Here is a 20,736-nt window from a genome sequence, read left to right as displayed (position 1 = left end):
GCCATCAGAGAAATGCAAATCAAAACCACAATGAGATACCATCTCACACCAGTTAGAATGGCAATCATTAAGAAGTCAGGAAACAACAGGTGTTGGAGAGGATGTGGAGAAATAGGAACACTTTTACACTGTTGGTGGGATTGTAAACTAGTTCAACCATTATGGAAAACAGTATGGCAATTCCTCAAGGATCTAGAACTAGATGTACCATATGACCCAGCCATCCCACTACTGGGTATATACCCAAAGGATTATAAATTATTCTACTACAAAGACACATGGACCACAGTTCTTTCCTGCAGATCACATTAGAAGACTTTACCCTCTTCTTTCCTGCTCCTACCTCTTTCCCCAAAGCAGTTTCCTATGATCTCTGGGTATGGGTAGCTGATGCTAAAGATTGCAAGGAGCATTGCATTTTAAGATTAGGAATACAGATGAGCATCACTATACGGTAAAATTGGTTCCACTATCTGTTTCAATTAGCAATTGGAACACAGTCACATACAATTATATTAGAAGTTCTTTTCTTTTGATAGAGGTACTTTTCTTTCTACTCTCTCCTATGTCTATTTCTGGTTCTTGTTCTCATCTTTTTTTATCTCACCACCTCTCCCTCTACTGTCCCCTTCCTGTCTTTTTTTAATCTTTCCTTTCTCTCCAATTCCCAATTACTACCTCGTTAGATAAGAAAAAAAATGAGATAAAAATATATTTCAAAATGTAGGTGAGGGAAGATCAGAAGGGTGTTTGAGGGTAATAGGAGATATGGGGAGATGTATGGAGGTACAGTACTATCATTTGGTCAAACCTGGGTCTCCATTTTTGCTTTTAGGGAATGATTCCATGTTCCCAACTACTAAAATTTACTTCTTACCTCTTTCTTTTATGTACTTTTGATTTTAATGAGAGAAAATGCTTTGTATTCAATCATTTCTCAATGACCTTAACAGATTATTTTTATAGCCAAATTAGCCTGATCCCTACCACTGACCAATTCAGCATGATCACAGCTGTTTCTACCAGCATCCGTACAGGACACTTGAGGCAAGTACAGGATCCTTGTACTAAACATAAGCCAGACAATCTTATGCCTGTATCAGACTACCAGAGACTCAGCCTCTCACCTCTGTTTTGCTGTTCCTGGTCAGAACCTAGGTTCTGAGCCTCATCTATGGGTTATTACATGCTCAATGGCTTGAAAAATCCGCCCAAGATCTCTTCTCCTTCCTATCAATTCCCTTCAGATCTGATCTTTCAATCTTGAAAAGTAACCACATTTGAATCTTCCATCCAATCTGCCTGACTTTTTATCATTAATATTACTCTTATATTGTCACACAGGCAGATGAATCCAAATAAAAAAATTCAGAGTATAGGCAAAAGAGGGCTCACAGGTAGAAGAAAGCTGCAAAATTCTCTGCTAGAGCCTGTCACCATAGAGAAGTTTCTACAGCCATGCCACTTGCCCAGCGCCCACAGCCTAGACATCATTGAATCAGAGAGAAGTGTGAAGGGCTTCTTTGAACCCTGAAGCTAGTAACCCACCTCCTGCCTTGCATTATTTCCCAGTGCCCTACTATCTTCCCATTCTGGATGCTTTCCACGAAGTCTAATGCAAATATTTCCTGCTGCTGTTCAGCCACAGCATAAAGATGAATCCCAGTTGCTTCATCTCTCAGGGATTCCTAGGACTCAGAGCAAGGCAGTGAGATCTTCTCTACCCACCTTACCTGGCCATGAAACTCACAAACCATAGCCATCAGAACCCAACCTCCTTTCTGCTCATGGGAATTCCAGGCCTGGAGGCATCCCACTTTTGGATTGTTTTTCCCTTCTGCTCCATGTATGCCTTGGCAGTGCTGGGAAACATGGTGGTGCTGCTAGTGGTATATTCAGAGCCTGTATTGCACCAGTCCATGTACCTGTTCCTCTGCATGCTCTCTACCATTGACCTGGTCCTCTGCACCTCCACTGTGCCCAAGCTCCTTGCACTTTTTTGGGCAAAGGATGCTGAGATCACCTTTGGGGCCTGTGCTGCCCAGATGTTCTTTATCCATGGCTTCTCAGCTGTAGAATCTGGTATACTGCTAGCAATGGCCTTTGACTGCTACTTAGCCATCTGCCGGCCTCTGCACTATGGGTTGTTGCTCTCCCCAGAGTCTGTAGGCAAGCTGGGGGCTGCAGCTGTGCTTCGTGGCTTGGGACTCATGACCCCACTCACCTGCTTGCTGGCAAGACTGAGGTACTGCAGTCGAGTGGTGGCCCACTCCTACTGTGAACACATGGCTGTGGTGAAGCTGGCTTGCGGAGCAACGCAGCCAAACAACATCTATGGCATCACCGCTGCCACACTGGTGGTGGGCACTGACTCCATCTGTATTGCTGTCTCCTATGCACTCATCCTCCGGGCTGTGTTAGGCCTCTCCTCCAAGGAGGCAAGGGCTAAGACCTTTGGCACTTGTGGCTCCTACCTGGGTGTCATCCTTCTCTTCTACACACCAGGACTCTTCTCCTTCTACACACAGCGGTTTGGCCAGCATGTGCCCCGGCACATCCACATCCTCCTAGCTGACCTCTACCTGGTTGTGCCACCCATGCTCAACCCCATCATCTATGGTATGAAGACCAAGCAGATCTGGGATGGGGCCCTCCGGCTTCTGAAGTGGAGCCCTGCTCAGTCATAGTCTTCAACCCCACCCTGAAACCTTTATCTTCTCCCCTCAGCCCTCAGGGGAGACTGGTGGCTCCCAACATGATAGGGACACAGAAACCCATGCTCAATGGTACCCGTACTTTGATAAGGGGCAACAGTAAAGTCAGATGGTGGAAGATCTGTCAGGTGTTTCTTACTTATGATGTAGATATGGTTACAAAGCTCAGGCTTCTATGGTTAGAAGCCCCTGTCTAATGGGAAATATGGCTACCAAACTGATGATGGCCTCCCAGGGAATCCATTTCTGCTATCTGACATTGTTTCTACCTTCCAGAAGATATTGTTAAAATGGGAAAGATATAGCTACTGGTATGACAAGGAGAAATAACCTCCATCCACAGACAGGTATTCCTACTCTGATAGGAATACATATATACCTCCCTCACCAAGTTCTACATCTGACTGGGGAGAAACACACCCACACCCATACATAGAATCAGGCAGAGAGGCAGAGACAAGGCACTTAGCAATTAGCCATAGGGATGATAACAACAAAAGAAGGAGAATTCTGGGCAAACTGTCCAGTGTACACAAGAATAAGTAACAAGGTATGATGTAAATCTAGGAAGGTTCTCTGGAATAGTTTTTATCTTTTCACTGAGCATGCACTATGGGCCAAATATTTTGCTAAAACCTAGGACAAATTAGGTCAAAGGGCCTCCTCTCATGATGACTGCTCACTGTTAGAGGAAACACACATAAGGAGACAGTGGCCAAAGTGAATCATACTATTTCAGTTGTCCCTCCTTATATGTGGGAGGATTGGTTCCAGGAATCCTATATAAACCAAAACCTGTGCATATGCCAAGGGAGCCCTAAGAACAGAAATATACAAAAATTTGGCTCTCCTTATTTGCAGGTTTTATATCCTGCAATTCCAATATTTTTTATCTGTGTTTGGTTAAAAATAATCTGCCTGTAAGTGGACCTGCATATTTCAAACCCATGTTGTTCAAAGGTCAAACTGTAATATGGTTAGGGTAAGCACAGAGACCGTGGGTAAAGAACACCAACTTGCTCAGAAGAAATGAGGCCCCCAGACCACATCTCATCTCACCCCATCTCTGTATGCAGGTAAGGCCATGCCTAGGTGTAAGGTGCAGGAGCAAAGCCTAAGGTGAGATGACATCCTAAGTCTTTCCTTCTGTGCCCTAGAAGTGGCCTTGTGCGCTTCCTCTAAGCATCAAAGGTCCAGGGAAGGAACCAGGTCCTTCTTTGGGAAGAAAATAGGGAACTCTGTCCAATTTGACCTTCTGAGGCAGGTTTATAAGAATGAAAATTATAAAATGATGGCAGCCGCTAGACAGTTATTTGGTTCCTGGATAAAACACTTTAATAAGCTTAGAAAGAGCTTAAACAGGAGAAGGCCTCTAATGGGCTCAGCATTCCCTGGGTCCCCAGAACTGCAGTCAGTAGCCACAGTGGATTAGTTTAACACTCTGCAGTGTACCAAGAGAATATACATTTACTGTAGTCTCATAATCATCTGATGAGATCATTATCCCCAACTTACAGGGCAGAGGCAGAAGATTAGGAAGACAGTTGCTTGCCCAAAAAAGCAAGTACGTTTCTAATATGAAATTCTGTACCTTTTACTCTTTACCAGGTGAGTTCCTATAAATCTAGACCCTAAGACCAAGAATCTAGTAAAAGTCTGATCCGAGGGTGAGAGGCTAATTTTTTTCCTAACATCACTGACATTTCTGAGAGCGTGCAATATGCCAAATGCTGTTCTAGGTGTTGGACATATAATGGTGATTCAGGAAGATAAATTTTTGACAACTTGAATATGGGACCCCAGCAAATCTCCCCCATGTACTCTGTGACTCTCATATTACTCAACCTGAAGCCATCCAAATAATTCTTCCTTCACCCCAGGTCTCGCCACAAAAGAGTCTGGTAGTCTTAATTTGCCCACAGACACCTCAGGTTGTCAGACAATCAGAGGCCACAGATTAGCCAGTAAATTCTGTTGTCCAGGGTCCTTAACTCAAACTAGGGGAAGTCAAGAAAACTTGCTACATCGTATTTGGAACTATATTGGCTATGGCTGGATTATTTTTCCCAAAGTTCTTTTTTTAATGAGGCATAATTTACATGAAATATATCTCTGACAAATACACAACAGTATAAACACCATCTTAATCAAGATACAAAGTATCGGCTGAGCACAGTGGTTCATGCCTGTAATCCTAGCACTTTGGGAGATTGAGGCAGACAGATTGCTTGAGCCCCACAGTTCGAGATCAGCCTGGACAATATAGCAAGACTTCATCTACGAAAAATACAAAAATTAGCCTGTAGTCCCAGCTACTCAGGAGGCTGAGAGGTGGGAGGATCGCTTGAGCCTGGCTGGGTTGAGGCTGCAGTGAGCTGTGATTGCACCACTGCTCTATAGCCTGGGTGACAGAGTGAGATCTTGCCTCAAAAAAAAAAAAATTTCACAATCACAAAAGGTTCCCTTGTACTCCTTCCCAGCAATACTCTTGACCCTCCATGGAGATAACCATTGTCCCACTGTTTAATTTTTGATCACCTTGGATTAAATTTAATTTATCATTCCAGAAATTCACATAAATGGAATTATACAATATGTATACTTTGTCTGACTTCTTTGGCTCAACATAATATTTTTGAGATTCATGTTATGTGCATCAACTGTTAATTTCTTCTTATTGCTAAGTAATTTTCCATTGTATGAACATATCAAAGTTTACTTCTGGATAACTGAGTTTCCCATATTTTACTATTATGAATAAAACTGCTGTGAGTATTTCTTAACCTAGCAGTGAAATGGCTGGGTCAGAGGTTAATAGAACCTGCTTTTCCAAAGTAATTGCACCATTTTTTAATATCACCAGTGATGTATAACAGTTCCCAGCTGTTCTACATCCTGGTCATTCCTTAATATTGTCATTCTTTTTTTCATTTTAGCCAGTCCATTGACTAAAAGTAAGCTAGTAACTTCTTGTGATTTTAGTTTGCATTTCTCTGATACTGAACAACTTCTCACATGTTTTCTGTTCATGCATATGACTTCTGTAGAATGTTTGTTGAAGTCTTTTCCCACTTCTAATTTTTTATTTTGTTGATTTGTACTAGCTATTTATATATTCTGGATACAAGCCATTTGCCAGATATACATAGTGAAAATATTTTATTCAATTTTGTGACTTGCCTTTTGATTTTTTTTTTTAATTCTTTTGATACAGGGTCTCGCTCTGTTACCCTGGTGGGAGTGCAATTGTGCAAACTTGGCTCACTACAACCTCAACTTCCCAGGCTCCAAGTAGTCCTCCCACCTCAGCTTCCCAGGTAGCTGGGACTACAGGCATGAGCCACCACAGCCAGCTAGTTTTTCTTCTTCTTCTTTTTTTTTTTTTTTTTTTTTCAGAGACAGGGTTTTGCCATGTTCCCCAGGCTGGTCTCAAACTCCTAGGCTCAAGTGATCCACCCACCTCAGCCTTCCAAGGCTGGGATTACAGGCATGAGCCACAGCTCCTGAACTTCATTTTCTTACTAGTATCTTTTGATTACAAGAAATTTTTAGTTATGATGGAGTCCAAATACTCAATTTTATTCATGGTTAGTGCTTTGTTTTATAGATTTAGCTTTTAATTTTAGGCCTATGATCCAACATGAATAAAAATTGTGTATGTCGTAACCTAGAGTTCAAGATTTATTTTTCACGTGAATATTCCATTGTTTCAGCATTATTTGTTAAAGATTTTCTTTTCCAAATTGACTTGCCTTGACAAATAGATCAAGAAAGTGATCAAGAAAGTGTCAACACTACACTTTCTTAATAATAGTATAAGTAGTAGTAAGTCTCAAATGAAGTAGCGTAAGTCTTCTAACACTACTTTCACAGTGGTTCTTATTATTCTGGGTTCTTTGTATTCCCATATATATTTCAAAATCAATTTGTTCATTTCTACAAAAATTGCTAGAGTTTTGATTGTTTGATATTGAGTTTTTTAAATTTTATTGTACTGACTAGGACCTCCAATACATTGTTGAATAAAACTAGTAAAGCAGACATCCTTGTCTTGTTTCTGATCTTTTTCTTTTGTTAACACCTTTATTGAGATGACTCAAATACTATACAATTCGCCCATTTAAAGTGTACAGTTCAATGGTTTCTAGCATATCCACAGATACATGCAACCATCACCACAGTCAATTTTAGAACACTTTCCTCACCTCAAAACCAAACCTCATACCCTATAGTTATCACCCTCATATTCTCCTGTCCTCACCAGCCCTAAGCAGCCACTATTCAGCTTCTTCCTGAATCTCTAGATTTCCCTACTCCAGACTTTCATGTGAATGAATACATAATATATGGTACTTTGGGACTGACTTCTTCCACTTAGCATAATGCTTTGTAGGTTCATCCATGCTGTAGCATATCAGTATGTCATTCCTTTTTCTGGCTGAATAATATTCCATTGTATGAACATATACCACATTTTGTTTATCCATTAATGAGTTGACGGATATTTAGGTTGTTTCCACCTTTTGGCAATTACAGATAATGTGACTATAACATCGTGTACAACTGTTTGTGTGGACATATGTTTTCATTTCTCTTGGGAATATACCTAGAAGTAGAGTTACTGGTCATGTGGTAATTCTATTTAATCATTTGAGGAACTGCCAAAGTTATTCTAGAGCAGCTGCACCATTTTACATTTCTCACGCCAGAAGTGTAGGAGAGTTTCAGTGTGTTCACATCCTAACTAATGCCTGCTATGGTCTCTCACCATTATATTAACAGCTTTATTGAGGTACAATTGATATGCAAAAACCTACACCTATTTTGTGTAGACAGTTTGAGTTTGGATATATGCATGAATTCATGAGCTTGTTTCTGAATTCAGGAGGATAGTATTCAGTCTTTCATCATGAAATATGTTAACTATACACTTCTCACAGATACCATGTTGAAAAAGTACACATCTATTGAAATTTGTTGCAAGTTTTCATCAAGAATCGTGTTGAATTTGGTGAATTATTTTCTTCACATACTTAGGTAATCATCTGGTTTTCTCCCTTATGCTGCTGATGCAGTATACTATACTTGCTTGTTTTATTTTAATTTTACTGTTTTTTTTTTTTTTTTTTTTTTTTTTTTTTTTTTTTTTGAGACAGAGCCTCACTCTGTTGCCCAGGCTGGAGTGCAGTGGCACAATCTCAGCTCACTGCAACCTCCACCTCCTGGGTTCAAGCAATTCTCCTGCCTCAGCCTCCCAAGTAGCTAGGACTACAGGCTTACACCACCACACCCGGCTAATTTTTATATTTTTACTAGAGACAGAGTTTCACCACATTGGCCAAGCTGGTCTCAAACTCCTGACCTCAGGTGAACTGTTCCCCTCGGCCTCCCAAAGTGCTGCGAAATACTGCTTATTTTTAAATGTTAAACTACCTTGCATTCCTGGAATAAACCCCACTTGGTCATGATGCATTATCATATTTATATATTGCTGGATTCAGTTTATTAATATTTTCATGAAATAGTTATGTTTATGTTCATGATAGGTTTTTATTCCATGTCAGGTTTTTATATCAGTGTTTTGCTTGTCTCACAAAATGTACTGGAAACTAATCCATTATACTTTATTTTCTGATAATATTCATGTAATATTTATTTTTTTAATATTTGATAGAATTCTGCATGACAGAAACTTGGGTGTGAAGGGGGTTTTCTTTCTATTTCATGTTCAATTTTTAACAGATATAGATTTAAGATTTGTATTTTCAAAATTTTTTTTATTTCCCCCAAAATTTCCTCTAAGTATAACTGTCAAAATAATATACCAATGTTAGTATAAATGTTCATGACATCCCCTTATTATCCTTTCATTTCTATAGGACTTGTCGTGTCTTTTAATTCTTGGTTATTTGTGTGTGCTTTGTCCTGTTCTGTAATGCTGGTTTGTGCAGGAAGGTGTATCCATTTTGTTAATTTTTAGAACCAAATTATGACTTTTAAAATTTTGTGTCCATTTTCTTTGCTTTCTGCTGTTACCTTTTCTAAATCTCCTCTCATCTGTTTACGTTTAATTTGTTCTTCTATTTCTACTTTCTTAAGGTGGTAAGTTAGCTCACTGGTCTAGAAGCAATGAAGAGTGATAAAGTAGATCTTATAACAGGAAACCTCTTGCAAGACCCCTGCTTCGATGAGGTCATTTCACGATTCTCAAGCAAAGAGAAACTATTCTCTTTTGTCATTGGGAAGATGGTGCTTCTGCAAGCCTAGAAAGTTCAGAGAAAATATAAAATCCATTGTGTTAGGCTTATATAGCCAAATGTCTCATTTCCAGCTCTTAAACTCCCATACTTTCTCTGCTATGGAATTTGCTTTGACATAGGTGACCTCTGGAGACTGCACGTTCAGTCTTCCTCATATTTCTGTTGCCCTTAATAACATATTCTGGGCCTGATTTTTCATCAGTCCTCTGGCTTCAGGAAATTACTCTCTTTTTAAGCTACTGTGGAGGACTGCATTTAGCATCATGTTTTAAGTTAAGGGAGTTGAATGGCGTGAGCTTATTTTCTTTTTGCAATGCTCCAAATGCCATCAAAATCAGCCAACCCACACCACAATCCATAATATTACCATATTCCCAGGCTGATCAAGCATTCTTGCCTCTCCTTCCACCTTTACCTCATCCCAATTAACAGTAGGAAATCTTTAGTAAATGTACATCACTGTGTGACAGATGTTTTCACTACTCTATTTACCATCAGCAGTGTGATCCCTGTTGCTTTCAGACTGGTAGACAGTCAAATGACAAATCCTACCCTGAGAGTTTGCTTTCAAGGACCATTCCTTATATTGATCTTCTTAGCTTGGATTCTCTAGAAAACAGCCTGAGACAAAACCACATGTGCAAGCATTATACTAGAAAGTGCATTATCTTTCCAGGAGTGAGAGAAAAATGGAGTGAGGCAGGGAAGGAATGCATTACTGAGCTGCCACCAACTTAGCCACAAGCTGACTGCTCAGTGCCCCAGATGTCTTCCAATGGACTCTCTCAACACAGACCATATGGGGGGGAAAGAAAGGCAATTTATCCAATGATTCCTTATCTTCCATTAGTTAAAGTCCACACCTATGGTGAATTAATTCCATTGCTCTTCCAAGTTACAAATGTGTCAGTGACCAAGCAAAGCCATGATATTTCATTCCTCAGAAGCAACAGGGAATCTGTTAAAGCTAAAAGGTGTTATAAACTGAAAGTTTCACACAAAATTCATGTGTGAAAGCCCTTTCTCCCAATGTATGTGACTGTATTTGAAGACAGGGCCTTTAGCAAAATAATTAGGGTCAGATGAGGTCATGATAGTAGAGACCTCATGATGGGATTACTGTCCTTATAAGAAGAGACAGCAGAGAGCTTGCTGGTGCTTTCTCCCCCACCACATGAGGACAAGGTGAGAAGGTGACCATCTGCAAGCCAGGAAGAGAACCCTTGTTAGAACCCAATCATTCTTGCAAATCACAGACTCAGACTTCCAGCCTCCAGAACTGTGAGAACACAAATTTCTACTGTTTAAGTCAGAAAGTCTATGGTATTTTGTTGCAGCAGCCTGAGCTGACTAATGCAGACATGCAAAAATAACAGCAAAGGCCTGAGGTACAGTGTATTCACTCATTCTCACAATGCTATAAAGATACTACCAGTGACTGGGTAATTTATAAAGGAAAGAGGTTGAATTGACTCACAGTTCTGCATGGCTGGAGAGGCCTCAGGAAACTTACAATCATGGTGGAAGGCAAAGGGGAAGCAGGTACCTTCTTCACAAGGCAGCAGGAGGGAACTTCCAAGCACTTTTAAAACCATCAGATTTCATGAGAACCCCCTTACTATCATGAGAATAGCATGGGGGAAACTTCCTCCATGATCTAATCACCTTCCACCAGGCCTCTCCCTCAACATATGGAGATTACAATTTAGATTACAATTCAAGATGAGATTTGGGTGGGGACAAGGACAAACCATATCATACAGCAATGTTAGGATGTGTCAGGAACCATATGAGAGACTGAGAGCAGCCACTGCAACTGGACCTGCAGCCTGGGGCAAATACAGAAGCAGCAACAAGAGCAATTTGTCTCTGCAATCTCAACAGCAGCACAAGAAACACCTAGGGGCCTCTGGCTGCCCAGGTAGCCATCAAGGCAAGTATATGGATCCAAGTTAACACAAACTGAGTTTGGTACCATGAGGAAACAGCTAAAGAGCTTGAGAATGAAAAAAAAGTGAGGTGACAGGGGAAAGCAAGAGTGCAAAATCTGGGAGAAGCAGTGGTGTTGGGAATGATCAACAGTGTCAAATGCTACAGTTATAGCAATGGATGGGGTATTGATGTGTTCTGACTCTGTGACCCCACCCAAATCTCACCTTGAATTGTAATCCAAATTATAATCACCGTGTGCTGGGGGAGGGACCTTGTGGAAGGTGATTAGATTGTGGGGGTGGTTCCCCCATGCTGTTCTCATGACAGTAAGTTCTCATGAGATCTGACGGTTTTATAAGGAGTTTTCCTCCCTTCACTTGGCATTTTTCTCTCCTGCCATCAGATGAAGAAGGACATGTTTGTTTCTCCTTCCACCATGATTGTAAGTTTCCTGAGGCCTCCCCAGACATGTGGAACTGTGAGACAATCAAACATCTTTATAAATCACCCAGTCTGAGGTATTTCTTCATAACAGCATGAGAACAGAGTAATACAGGTATTAACAAATGGAACTGGCAATATATAGTTCTTTGGAGCATTGACAAAAGCCATTTTGTTGGAGTTATGGGGCCTAACACCTGATTGGTATGAACAGAAGAGACGGTCAAGGAAAGAATTGGTGCAAGTATAGAAAATTATTTCTTTCCAAGTTATAATAAGTAAAATTCTTTTGAGTTTTGTCATAGGTGAGTTAAAAAGCATGAATAAGACCTACTATTTGATAGCACAACAGGGTGACTATAGTCAATAATAACTGCACATTTTAAAATAACTAAGAGTATAATTGGATTGTTTGCAACTCAGTGGATAAATGCCTGAGGGGATGGATACCCCATTCTTCATGAAGTGCTTATTTCACATTGCATACCTGTATCAAAACATTTTATTTCCCATAAATAATAAACACCTATATACCCACAAAATTAAAATAAATAACTTAAAATTTAAAATTTCAACTGATTTCTGTCCTATCTCCCTCAAAAGTATTCTCTTATACTGGTCCATGGGAGGAGGTGGTAGGACTTCAGAAGAACTTTTCTCTAAGGGGCATTTTTCCCTATATTCTTCTAATCCACAAAGCATTCCAATATAAATAAATTTGCATTCATCATAACTTCACATCACTCTGAGTGAATTCACAACAATTGCTCATTGGTTCAGTCACTGTAGGCTTCCCTTTTTTTCTCTGTAAAGGGCAAAATAGCTCTCTGTTTTACAGAGGACTATTAGGAAATCATTTTCTCCATGGCCAATCTCCATAAGCCATTCTTGGGAAGACTTGGCTTTGAAGAACTTGGGACATGCATCCTGATTTTTATAAGCCTTCTCCTCTTCCTCCTCTTGTCTAGGACCATCCTCCCCTCCAATCCATTGTTAGTAGCCAGGCCTAGCATAAGTGTATGCAAAACTTTTCCTTGATCTAAAAATATACAAGGTGAGTCAGTCACTCATTCCCAGTCACCAAGCACCCCACTCAGCTCTAGAGTGTCGCAGACTCAGAGTATACTGTACAGTTAACCCAGGACAAGCCTTGGTAGCTGGAATTATATACACAGAACTTCTTAGACCAGATTTGGATCTCCCCTTTGGAACCTAAAGTCCTTGAGAGGTTCAGTTATGAATTAATAAACCCACGGCTTCTATAGAGCAGTGTAACCATGAATAAAATGTTTGCATTTGCAGCCAACAAACAATTGACTTTTTCCTCCCAAAATCAGTTACCTTATACAAATTATATAATTACATATAATAATTACATTAATAAGTGCTCCCATCTATTGAGCTCAATAAAAAATTATACAATCAATTGCATTTACCATTTGTGAGGAATTCAGTCTTTCATTTATTCATTCATTTAACACATAAATGGCTTACCATTCTCAGGGCCATGTTAAGCACTAGAGTTAGACAACTCAGGAAAAACAATCATCATCATCATGCTTGCAGCGAATAGGGAAGATGGGCTCTAATCAAATAACCACACAAACATACATAAAATGGGCTCTCTGTTGGTTTTAGTGCTTTATATATATTTGTATTTAAATCTTCACAACTTCTCTATCAGGTAAGTATCCCCACATTATAATGAGAAAATGGAGATTCAGAGAGAGAAAGTGACTAACTTAAGATCACACCATTGGTATGGGCCAGAGCTGAGATTTTTTTAACTCAGGTTTTCTGCATGGGTGGGTGGCAGTCTGATTAGCATAAGAATTAAGAGAAGAGCTTTAGATTTATATACATTGAATTTTTTTAAAAATTGATGCCAAAATCTAAAATCCACTATATATCACACCCTAATAATCTTTTACTGGGTAAACTAGTAGCAAAGCTTTTTAGAGACTATCCCAGGACTCCCTTTGTGTCAGTTTCAGATACTACAGTACTATAGCTATTGGGCCTGTGAAGCAAAAGAAGGCATTATGGGACATGCCGAGATGCCTGCACACTGAAGGTAAAGTTGTAGAGGTGTAGACCCCCATATCCCTTCCAGTTCTTGAGGTCAGTGCAGTCATGAAATGTCCAGCAAGGAAAATGGTCATGCATGGTGATAGAGATTAAGGGTGGGTGGGAGCAGTCTCCAAGCTCAGAGCTGTTGTGGATAAAAGACAAATATGACAAAGCCCAAGATCCCTACAATGCTAGATCAGATGTCTAACATCCAAATTTTATTCTGGCAACCTTCTGAATGGGAGTTGTACAGCCTCAGGGCAGTGTACACAGCGTGTTTTCTTTTAACTGTGAAGGATGCCTGTGGTCCTGAATACCATCATGTCAGCCTAAGGTTTCTGATAGAGGTTGGAGGGAACCTCAGTGAGATGGACATGCTGACTTCCTGATTAGAACCTTTCCTATTACTGGGGTGGTAAGTGAAGCAGACAGAAGGGCCTGAATAACACTCTTGCTTATTCAGCTTAAGATCTGTGGCCCTGATAAAGAACCTATATGTACAAGTTATCTTTTCAAATGACCTTCTTTTCCAAAGTGGCTGGTCAAACTGGATATACTGAAACTTTTGGTTGGCTACTACTAGATATCATGATAACTTTAAACTCATGATTTGCTATCCTTGTTACTTGAGTTCTATGGGCAGGATCTGTGACTTCAGATACATCTACCTGCATTGGCAGTGGCCTCCTAGTTACTGATAGGCACAGGACCCTGAGTTCCTTGGAACCCATACTATGACGGCCAGTGAAGTACAATCCAGCAGGGGAAACAACCATTCCAACTAGATTGCTTGTACAGGATTCACAGCTCCCACCCTCCTACTTGCCTCGAAATTCCTCATTCTGTCTTGTCTGAATTCATTAAAATGACACACAACAATGACTGCAATCATTAAATTCCCATTTGTCTGGATGGCCATAGAAACAGCCAATGTACCTTCTAACAGCTCTATCACCACTTCTTTTAAATTTGAGTGGTTTTTACCACTAGGAATATCCCTATTTCAATTCTTCAAGAAACATTCAAATATTTTAGAACTGAGCAGGCCAAGAGCCATGATAGTGCTGAAGTGAGACATCCTTCAGTTTGTGGGTAAACTTCCTTCTAGAAGTTTGGAAGCAACTTTGGAAAAAGCACCACAATAAACGTAGCTCTCCTCTCTGAGCTGCATCCTTAGAGACAGTCTTCTGACCATGTGTTATAGAGAATTACACCTTGTTCCCAATGTCTCTGACATCCAACTTTATCTCATTCCATTCCAGTTTATCAACTGCTTGTTATCCCTACAGGCCTCAGACATTCAGATGCCTCAGTCCCCTCCCTTCCTGAGGATCCACAGTCAAGAATTTTTTGCTCCTGCATCTACCCTACCCATTTATTCAACAATATGGATTGAGCACCTACTATATGATAGATGTTGAACTTGGAGCTGGGAATACATCAGTGAACAAAATAGCCCTGAATCCCTGGACTCATGGAGCTGACATCCTAGCAGATCAGCTGTGAAAGTGGATTACTAGTCCACCCTTATCATTGGTACCTGAGAAACCAGCACTCTCCAGAAGTTATAGTGAACAACTTCCCTAGGCTTGTCAATGCCAAACTTTCTCTAACACACAATCAGAAATACATAAAGAGAACCAAGAGGAAAACTACCACTCCCTAATCTGTAAAATAACTGCAAATAAAATTGGCGTGTACACTGTTGCCATACATGTTTTCCTACCACCCACCTCCCTTTTCTGATTCTTGTTGTATGAACTGGTTAAAATTAAATTTGGGGAAAGAGCACTGGCATTAAGGTGAATATAGTTTACTATAGCTCTTCCTTAGGCTTATAAATCAAACGAGAAAGAAAAATCCAGGGGAGGGGGGAAGGAGAGAGGTGCCTGTATAGATAGATACACACACCCATTCTCTCAGTTTGGTTAAGCCCTCTGGATAAGGAGATATTACAGCATATATGAGTTTGAGATAGTTCAGCTCTAATCAGAGCAATGAGAAGATTATCAAGGTGATACTTTAATAAGCTTTACGACACTTTTAGTCTCCAAAAACTGTAACAGAGCTGAATCACCCAAAAACCTCAAAAAATAACTCTCTGCAACCACTCCTCCCCTACCCGAAATCCCAGGGTCATGTGTCAGGGTCCTTTTGCTGTTCTAGAAAGCATCAATCCTCTTCTGCTGGAAGCGCTTTAGGAGGCTCTGACGAATCTGCCTAGATTTTATGCAATACACAATGGGGTTCATGAAGGGTGGGACCAAGAAGTGTAGGTTGGCCATGAGCACTGCCAGAGCAGGGTAGCTGTGCTTCCCTACTCTGTGCAACACAGACAGCCCCAATTTGGGCAAATAAAAGATGAGAACAATGCAGAGGTGTGAGACACACGTGTTGAGTGCCTTGAGCCGTTCCCCAGGTGATGCGATGCCCCGCACGGTTCGTAGGATCAGGGCATATGAGAGCATGATGAGGAAGGAGTCAAGGCACAGTGAGAAGAGGATGTAAACCAGGCCAACCAGGCTATTGATCTGGGTGTCTGAGCAGGCCAACCCCACAAGGTCACAATGCAGGCAGTAGCAGTGAGAGAGAGTGCTGATCTTGGGAAAGAGCAGTTGCTGCAGGAGGATAGGTCCCGGGAAGTGGAGCAGAACAGCCCTCACCAGAATGGCAGTTCCCACTTTGGCTGTGGCTGAGTGGGTAAGGATTGTGGCATAATGCAGAGAGTCCCGTATGGCAATAAAGTGATCAAAGGCCATGGCCAGCAGTACACTGGACTCCACATAGGTGAAGGCATGGATGAAGAACATCTGTGCTGCACAGAGATCAAAGCGCAGTTCACGAGCTCCAAGCCAGAAGAGATGCACCATGGTGGGGAAGGTGGAGGCACAGAGGCCCAGATCAGAGGCTGCCAACATGGACAGGAAGATATACATGGGTTCACGTAAGGCTGGATCTGTGCAGATCAGGAAGAGGATGATATTGTTACCCAGGATGGAAACCACACAGAGGAGGTTGATGGGGATGGAAACCCAATGATGAGAGGCTTCCAGGCCTGGAAAACCAGTGAGGAGGAAGGTAGACTGACCAGAAGTGCTGGTGTTGCAGGAGAACGTGGTGATTCCAGGCAGTAGTTGTCCACCCTAAGAGTAAGAAGTTCATTTGATCATTACTTATAAAGTCCCTAATAAGTTTGGGCTTGAGAAAGAAGAGCTGCCTCATAACCCTTTCTTAGGCTATGGAACAAACTCCATTCATTTTAGGAGCTCTATTTCCTTCTGTTTCCTGAGGTTTTTGGCTTGAATAAAATGATGTCGCACTTTATTCTCTTTTATTCAAAAAGAGAAAGTTTCTAAGTTGATCTCTGCTTACTGCTTATGGATATTTCATTAGCCACTATTTTCCCTTTGGCCTAAACAGTCTCTTTTTTTTCACTTGTTAAACCTAAAAGTCTCCCCTCCAGAGTGTCTTTGCAGACTAAAACTGAAGGAGAATAATTTTATGTAGAAATTTAAAATTATATTAGAAACAATATAAGTTTAAATTCCATTTCTATTTATTTTTAGAGGTGAGTTTTCCAGTCTGACAGATCCGTTAACAAATACACCATAAAGGCCACACTCAAACAAATGAGATATTTTCAAAACCATCCTCTTAGGAGACTGGTTGCATACTCCTCTATTGCTGTCATAGAACAAACATTTTCTACATTTCTTTTCTAGAAATGCCTTTGGGGCCCAAAACAGGTTCTTTAAATGTGCTTAATGATGACAAATTTCTTTCCTATGAAGATGAACTGGCTTAAAGGAAGTAGTCAAGAGTTCTTGATATTAAGAACTGATAAACAAGATAGTAGTTCACCAGACACACTCAATTTTGTTAATCTCCTTCTTCACCAACTCTACCTTCACTTTAAAGGCTGCTTAAAGCTTGCATATTTTATTCTGGCCCTACCTTCAAAACAGTCCTGTGGCCGTGAACTCAATTACAAGGAACTTTCCTCTTAAATATCTCTTCTTCAGCCCTCCCACTACAAAAGTTGTTATGATAGGGCCGAGTACTATAACGTACTCCCAAGTTGGGGGCAGAAGGTGGAAGCTGACACATCTTAAGGGGCATCCCCTGAAGGGTCAGGCAGAGCAGCATGAATTTCCAGAACCCCAGAGTTAATCATGTTATTCCAAGGAGGTCAAAGTGCAGTGTGTGAGCTCATCTGTTCTAATAACCTCACACAGCACTTTCAGGCTACATTTTCTTTCCAACTTCTCTCCTTAAAATAGGACTGCATCTCCATTTGTCTCCTAAGCATCTCACATTGTGACTCTGCAAGATATTAAATCTATAGTGCAAACCAAACTCTAATTCCTCCACATCTCCCCAAAGCTCACCTTTCAGCACCTGTTGGCTAGTGTCTCCCTTCCTTTCCTGTTATCTGTGAAATACCAAAAAACTAATACAACTTTGTATATCCTTTTACTTTGTAACATATTGTCCAAATCAACTATCTTTAAACTATTCCTCCTTTTAGATCCCAGTGAAACTAATCTAGCTGAATCATCACCATTTTCCTGGATATTATAACAGCTTAACTGTCCCACCTTCTTCCGTCTTTTCTGCATTCTGATAAAAGGCCAATTCTAAATTGTCAGCAAAATATTTATGAAATGACAAGTATGGACATTTAAACTAGTATATGTATACAGAGAAAAAATGGTGATCAAATTTATATTAGGAAAATGTCTTCTGTCATAACTGTGTTTATGATCACCAGTGGTTTCCTGATACCTGCAGGATCAGGTCTAAGCAAGAGCTTTATACTAAATCCAGAAGAGGAAAGGCCTTGTCCATTTGGCATGTCTAGTCTTTTCAATCACCTCTTCCCTAAGTATTAGGAACTCTACTCTTAAGACATCTTTCTACTCACCAAATTCACCATATTTGACCATTTCAAAAATAATTTTATTTAAATATAGCATACACATAGAAAAGTCTGCATACTATAAATGTAAATCTTGATAAATTTCCGCAAAGTGAATACACCCATGTGATAAACACCCAGATCAATAAACAGGATATTGCCATCCCCCCCCCCACAAAAAAAACCATGATTTCTTTCAGTCACTCTATCTCCTCAGTGATAATCACTATTTAATCCCACAGATTAACTTTGCCTGTTTTTGAACTTTCTATAATTAGAATCATAGAGTAGGTATTCATTTGTGTCATTCACTAAACTTTGTCTGTGAGATTAATCCATATTGCTTCATACAGCTATCATGTATTCATTCTCATTGCTGCATATTTTTTCCTTGGGTGAATATATCACTATATATTTATCCATTCTATCATTAACAGACATTTAGGTCATTTCAAGTGAGGAACTATTATAAATAGTGTTTCCATGAACACTCCAATACGTATCTTTTATGAACACATGTTTGCAGTTCTGTTGAGTATTACCTAGGAATGAAATTGATTTGTCATAAGCTATTTATACATTCAGCTTTCACATATTCCAAACAGCCTTCAAAAGTGATTTACCAATTTATACCCATGCCAACACTGTAGGAGAGTTCGATTACTCTACATCCTCATCAATATTTTGTGTGGTTGGTCTTTTTAATTACAGCTATTCTATGGGTGTGTAATGGTATTGTCTTTTGGTTTTAATGTATATTTCCTTGATTTCTAACAAAGTGAGTGCCTTTCCATATGCTTACTATTTGAATATCTTCTTTTAAGAAGTTTTCAGTCTTTTACTCATTTTTCTATTGGGTTGCCTGCATTTTTCATATTGCTTGTGTGTGTTCTCTATTCTGAATAACCACTGTGCATTTTATGTGTTTAAGTGGCAGAGCCACTTTCTAATTGCCATTCTTATGAAAGTTCTATAACCTTGACAGGTTTCTATTTTCTGAGTCTGTTTTCAATAGCTTTGTGCATGAACCAGCTTAATCCTGTAGTTAGATGCCTAACATAATGCCTAACACTTAGTGTATTCATCACAATATTAGTTCACTTCACTTTTATATTCAGTAAAAGTTTAAGACTCCTTCAGGGCACTTGTTTATAAAGATAAGATAAGCCATTGGACAATATCAAAATTCCATCATTCCCTCTTTTGCACCTGTCCTTCAGACATGTCTTCTGAGTAAACTATGAGGATACAACTGGCTAAGGAAGTGTTCCTAGAGGGAGTCATTTACCTATCGGCATCCTCCAGTGTCCCCAGCTGGGTTCAGTGCATGTCTCCATCAAACACAAGTCACACCACAGTCTAATTATTATACATCAGAGCAACTATCAAGGTCAGGGCACTGTGTAATGCTGCTGCTTTCTGTTAGTTATGATGATTATTAACATTGTTAATGCTAAAAATAGCCATCCCTAAGCAAGATGAAATAGGAAGATGTATTTACAAGATCTCCTCCTATACCACCCCTGCCTCCTCCCTGACTGCTTATATGCATCTGTCCTTGAGGCTCCCCATAGAAAAGTCCAAAGACTGTAAGGGACCCATGTGCTTATTGACTGTCCCTGTGTTGCATACTGTGTGAGTTTAATTAAAGGCTCATAGTTTAGGAAGAAAAAATTCTCCTCAAAGCTGTAATCTCCTGAGAGATCAACAGAAAAACATGATAAACTAACTGTGGAAAGAAAAAACAATGGAGATAGATGGAGATAGATGATACATGGATGATGAATAGATTGATAGATGGATCAATAGACAGATTGATGGATGGATAGGTAGATGGATGGTAGCTAGGTAGTTGCATGATAGGCAGGTTGACGATAGGTAGATAGATAGACAAACAGACTAAGCAGACCCCTCTGAAGGGATGGAATAAAATCAAACTACAGTCTCTGCCCCTGTACCATCTTACTCATCTGGTTTCCAGAAGACCACGAATAGTGCAAAGACTATTTCTTTCTCGAATCAGGTAAAATCTATCCCCAAGAGCCAAGATAGGAGTCACTACAAGGAGATGACCCAGATAAGAGAAGATTGGGGACCCTCCTCCACCAAGAAGGTTTCTATGGCAAGCAGTACTCAAGGGAATGTGAGGTTTTTAAGCCTCTGGCCTTGCCAACTGCGTCCTGGGGCCAAGAGGAAAGTTACAGAAAAATGGGCCCTGGCACTGCATCCCTAGCCTAGCTAAGACTGTCAGAAGTTGGCCGGGTGCGGTGGCTCAAGCCTGTAATCCCAGCACTTTGGAAGGCCGAGACAGGTGGATCACGAGGTCAGGAGATCGAGACCATCCTGGCTAACACAGTGAAACCCCGTCTCTACTAAAAAATACAAAAAACTAGCCGAGGTG

At 40.3% G+C, this 20,736-nt stretch overlaps 2 protein-coding genes across 2 annotated transcripts; one reads left to right on the top strand and one right to left on the bottom strand.

The window, feature by feature from the left end:
• The first annotated feature begins 1,739 nt into the window (after positions 1-1,739).
• On the top strand, positions 1,740-2,687 carry LOC108543783 (putative olfactory receptor 52P1). Its single transcript, XM_017894484.1, has one exon. The coding sequence runs from the start codon at positions 1,740-1,742 to the stop codon at positions 2,685-2,687; it is 948 nt and encodes a 315-aa protein (XP_017749973.1).
• Positions 2,688-15,579: 12,892 nt separating this feature from the next.
• LOC108543730 (olfactory receptor 51G2-like) lies at positions 15,580-18,353 on the bottom strand. The gene is made up of 2 exons (XM_017894327.1): positions 18,342-18,353; positions 15,580-16,560 (listed from the first exon to the last, which is right to left on the bottom strand). Exons 1-2 carry the CDS (start codon positions 18,351-18,353, stop codon positions 15,580-15,582), a joined length of 993 nt encoding a protein of 330 aa, XP_017749816.1.
• Between the last annotated feature and the right edge of the window lie 2,383 nt (positions 18,354-20,736).

Source organism: Rhinopithecus bieti, unplaced genomic scaffold, assembly GCF_001698545.2.
Source record: "Rhinopithecus bieti isolate Rb0 unplaced genomic scaffold, ASM169854v2 scaffold_21412, whole genome shotgun sequence".
In the NCBI taxonomy this organism is placed as follows: Eukaryota; Metazoa; Chordata; class Mammalia; order Primates; family Cercopithecidae; genus Rhinopithecus; species Rhinopithecus bieti.
This window is presented reverse-complemented; position numbering and strand designations above follow the sequence as displayed.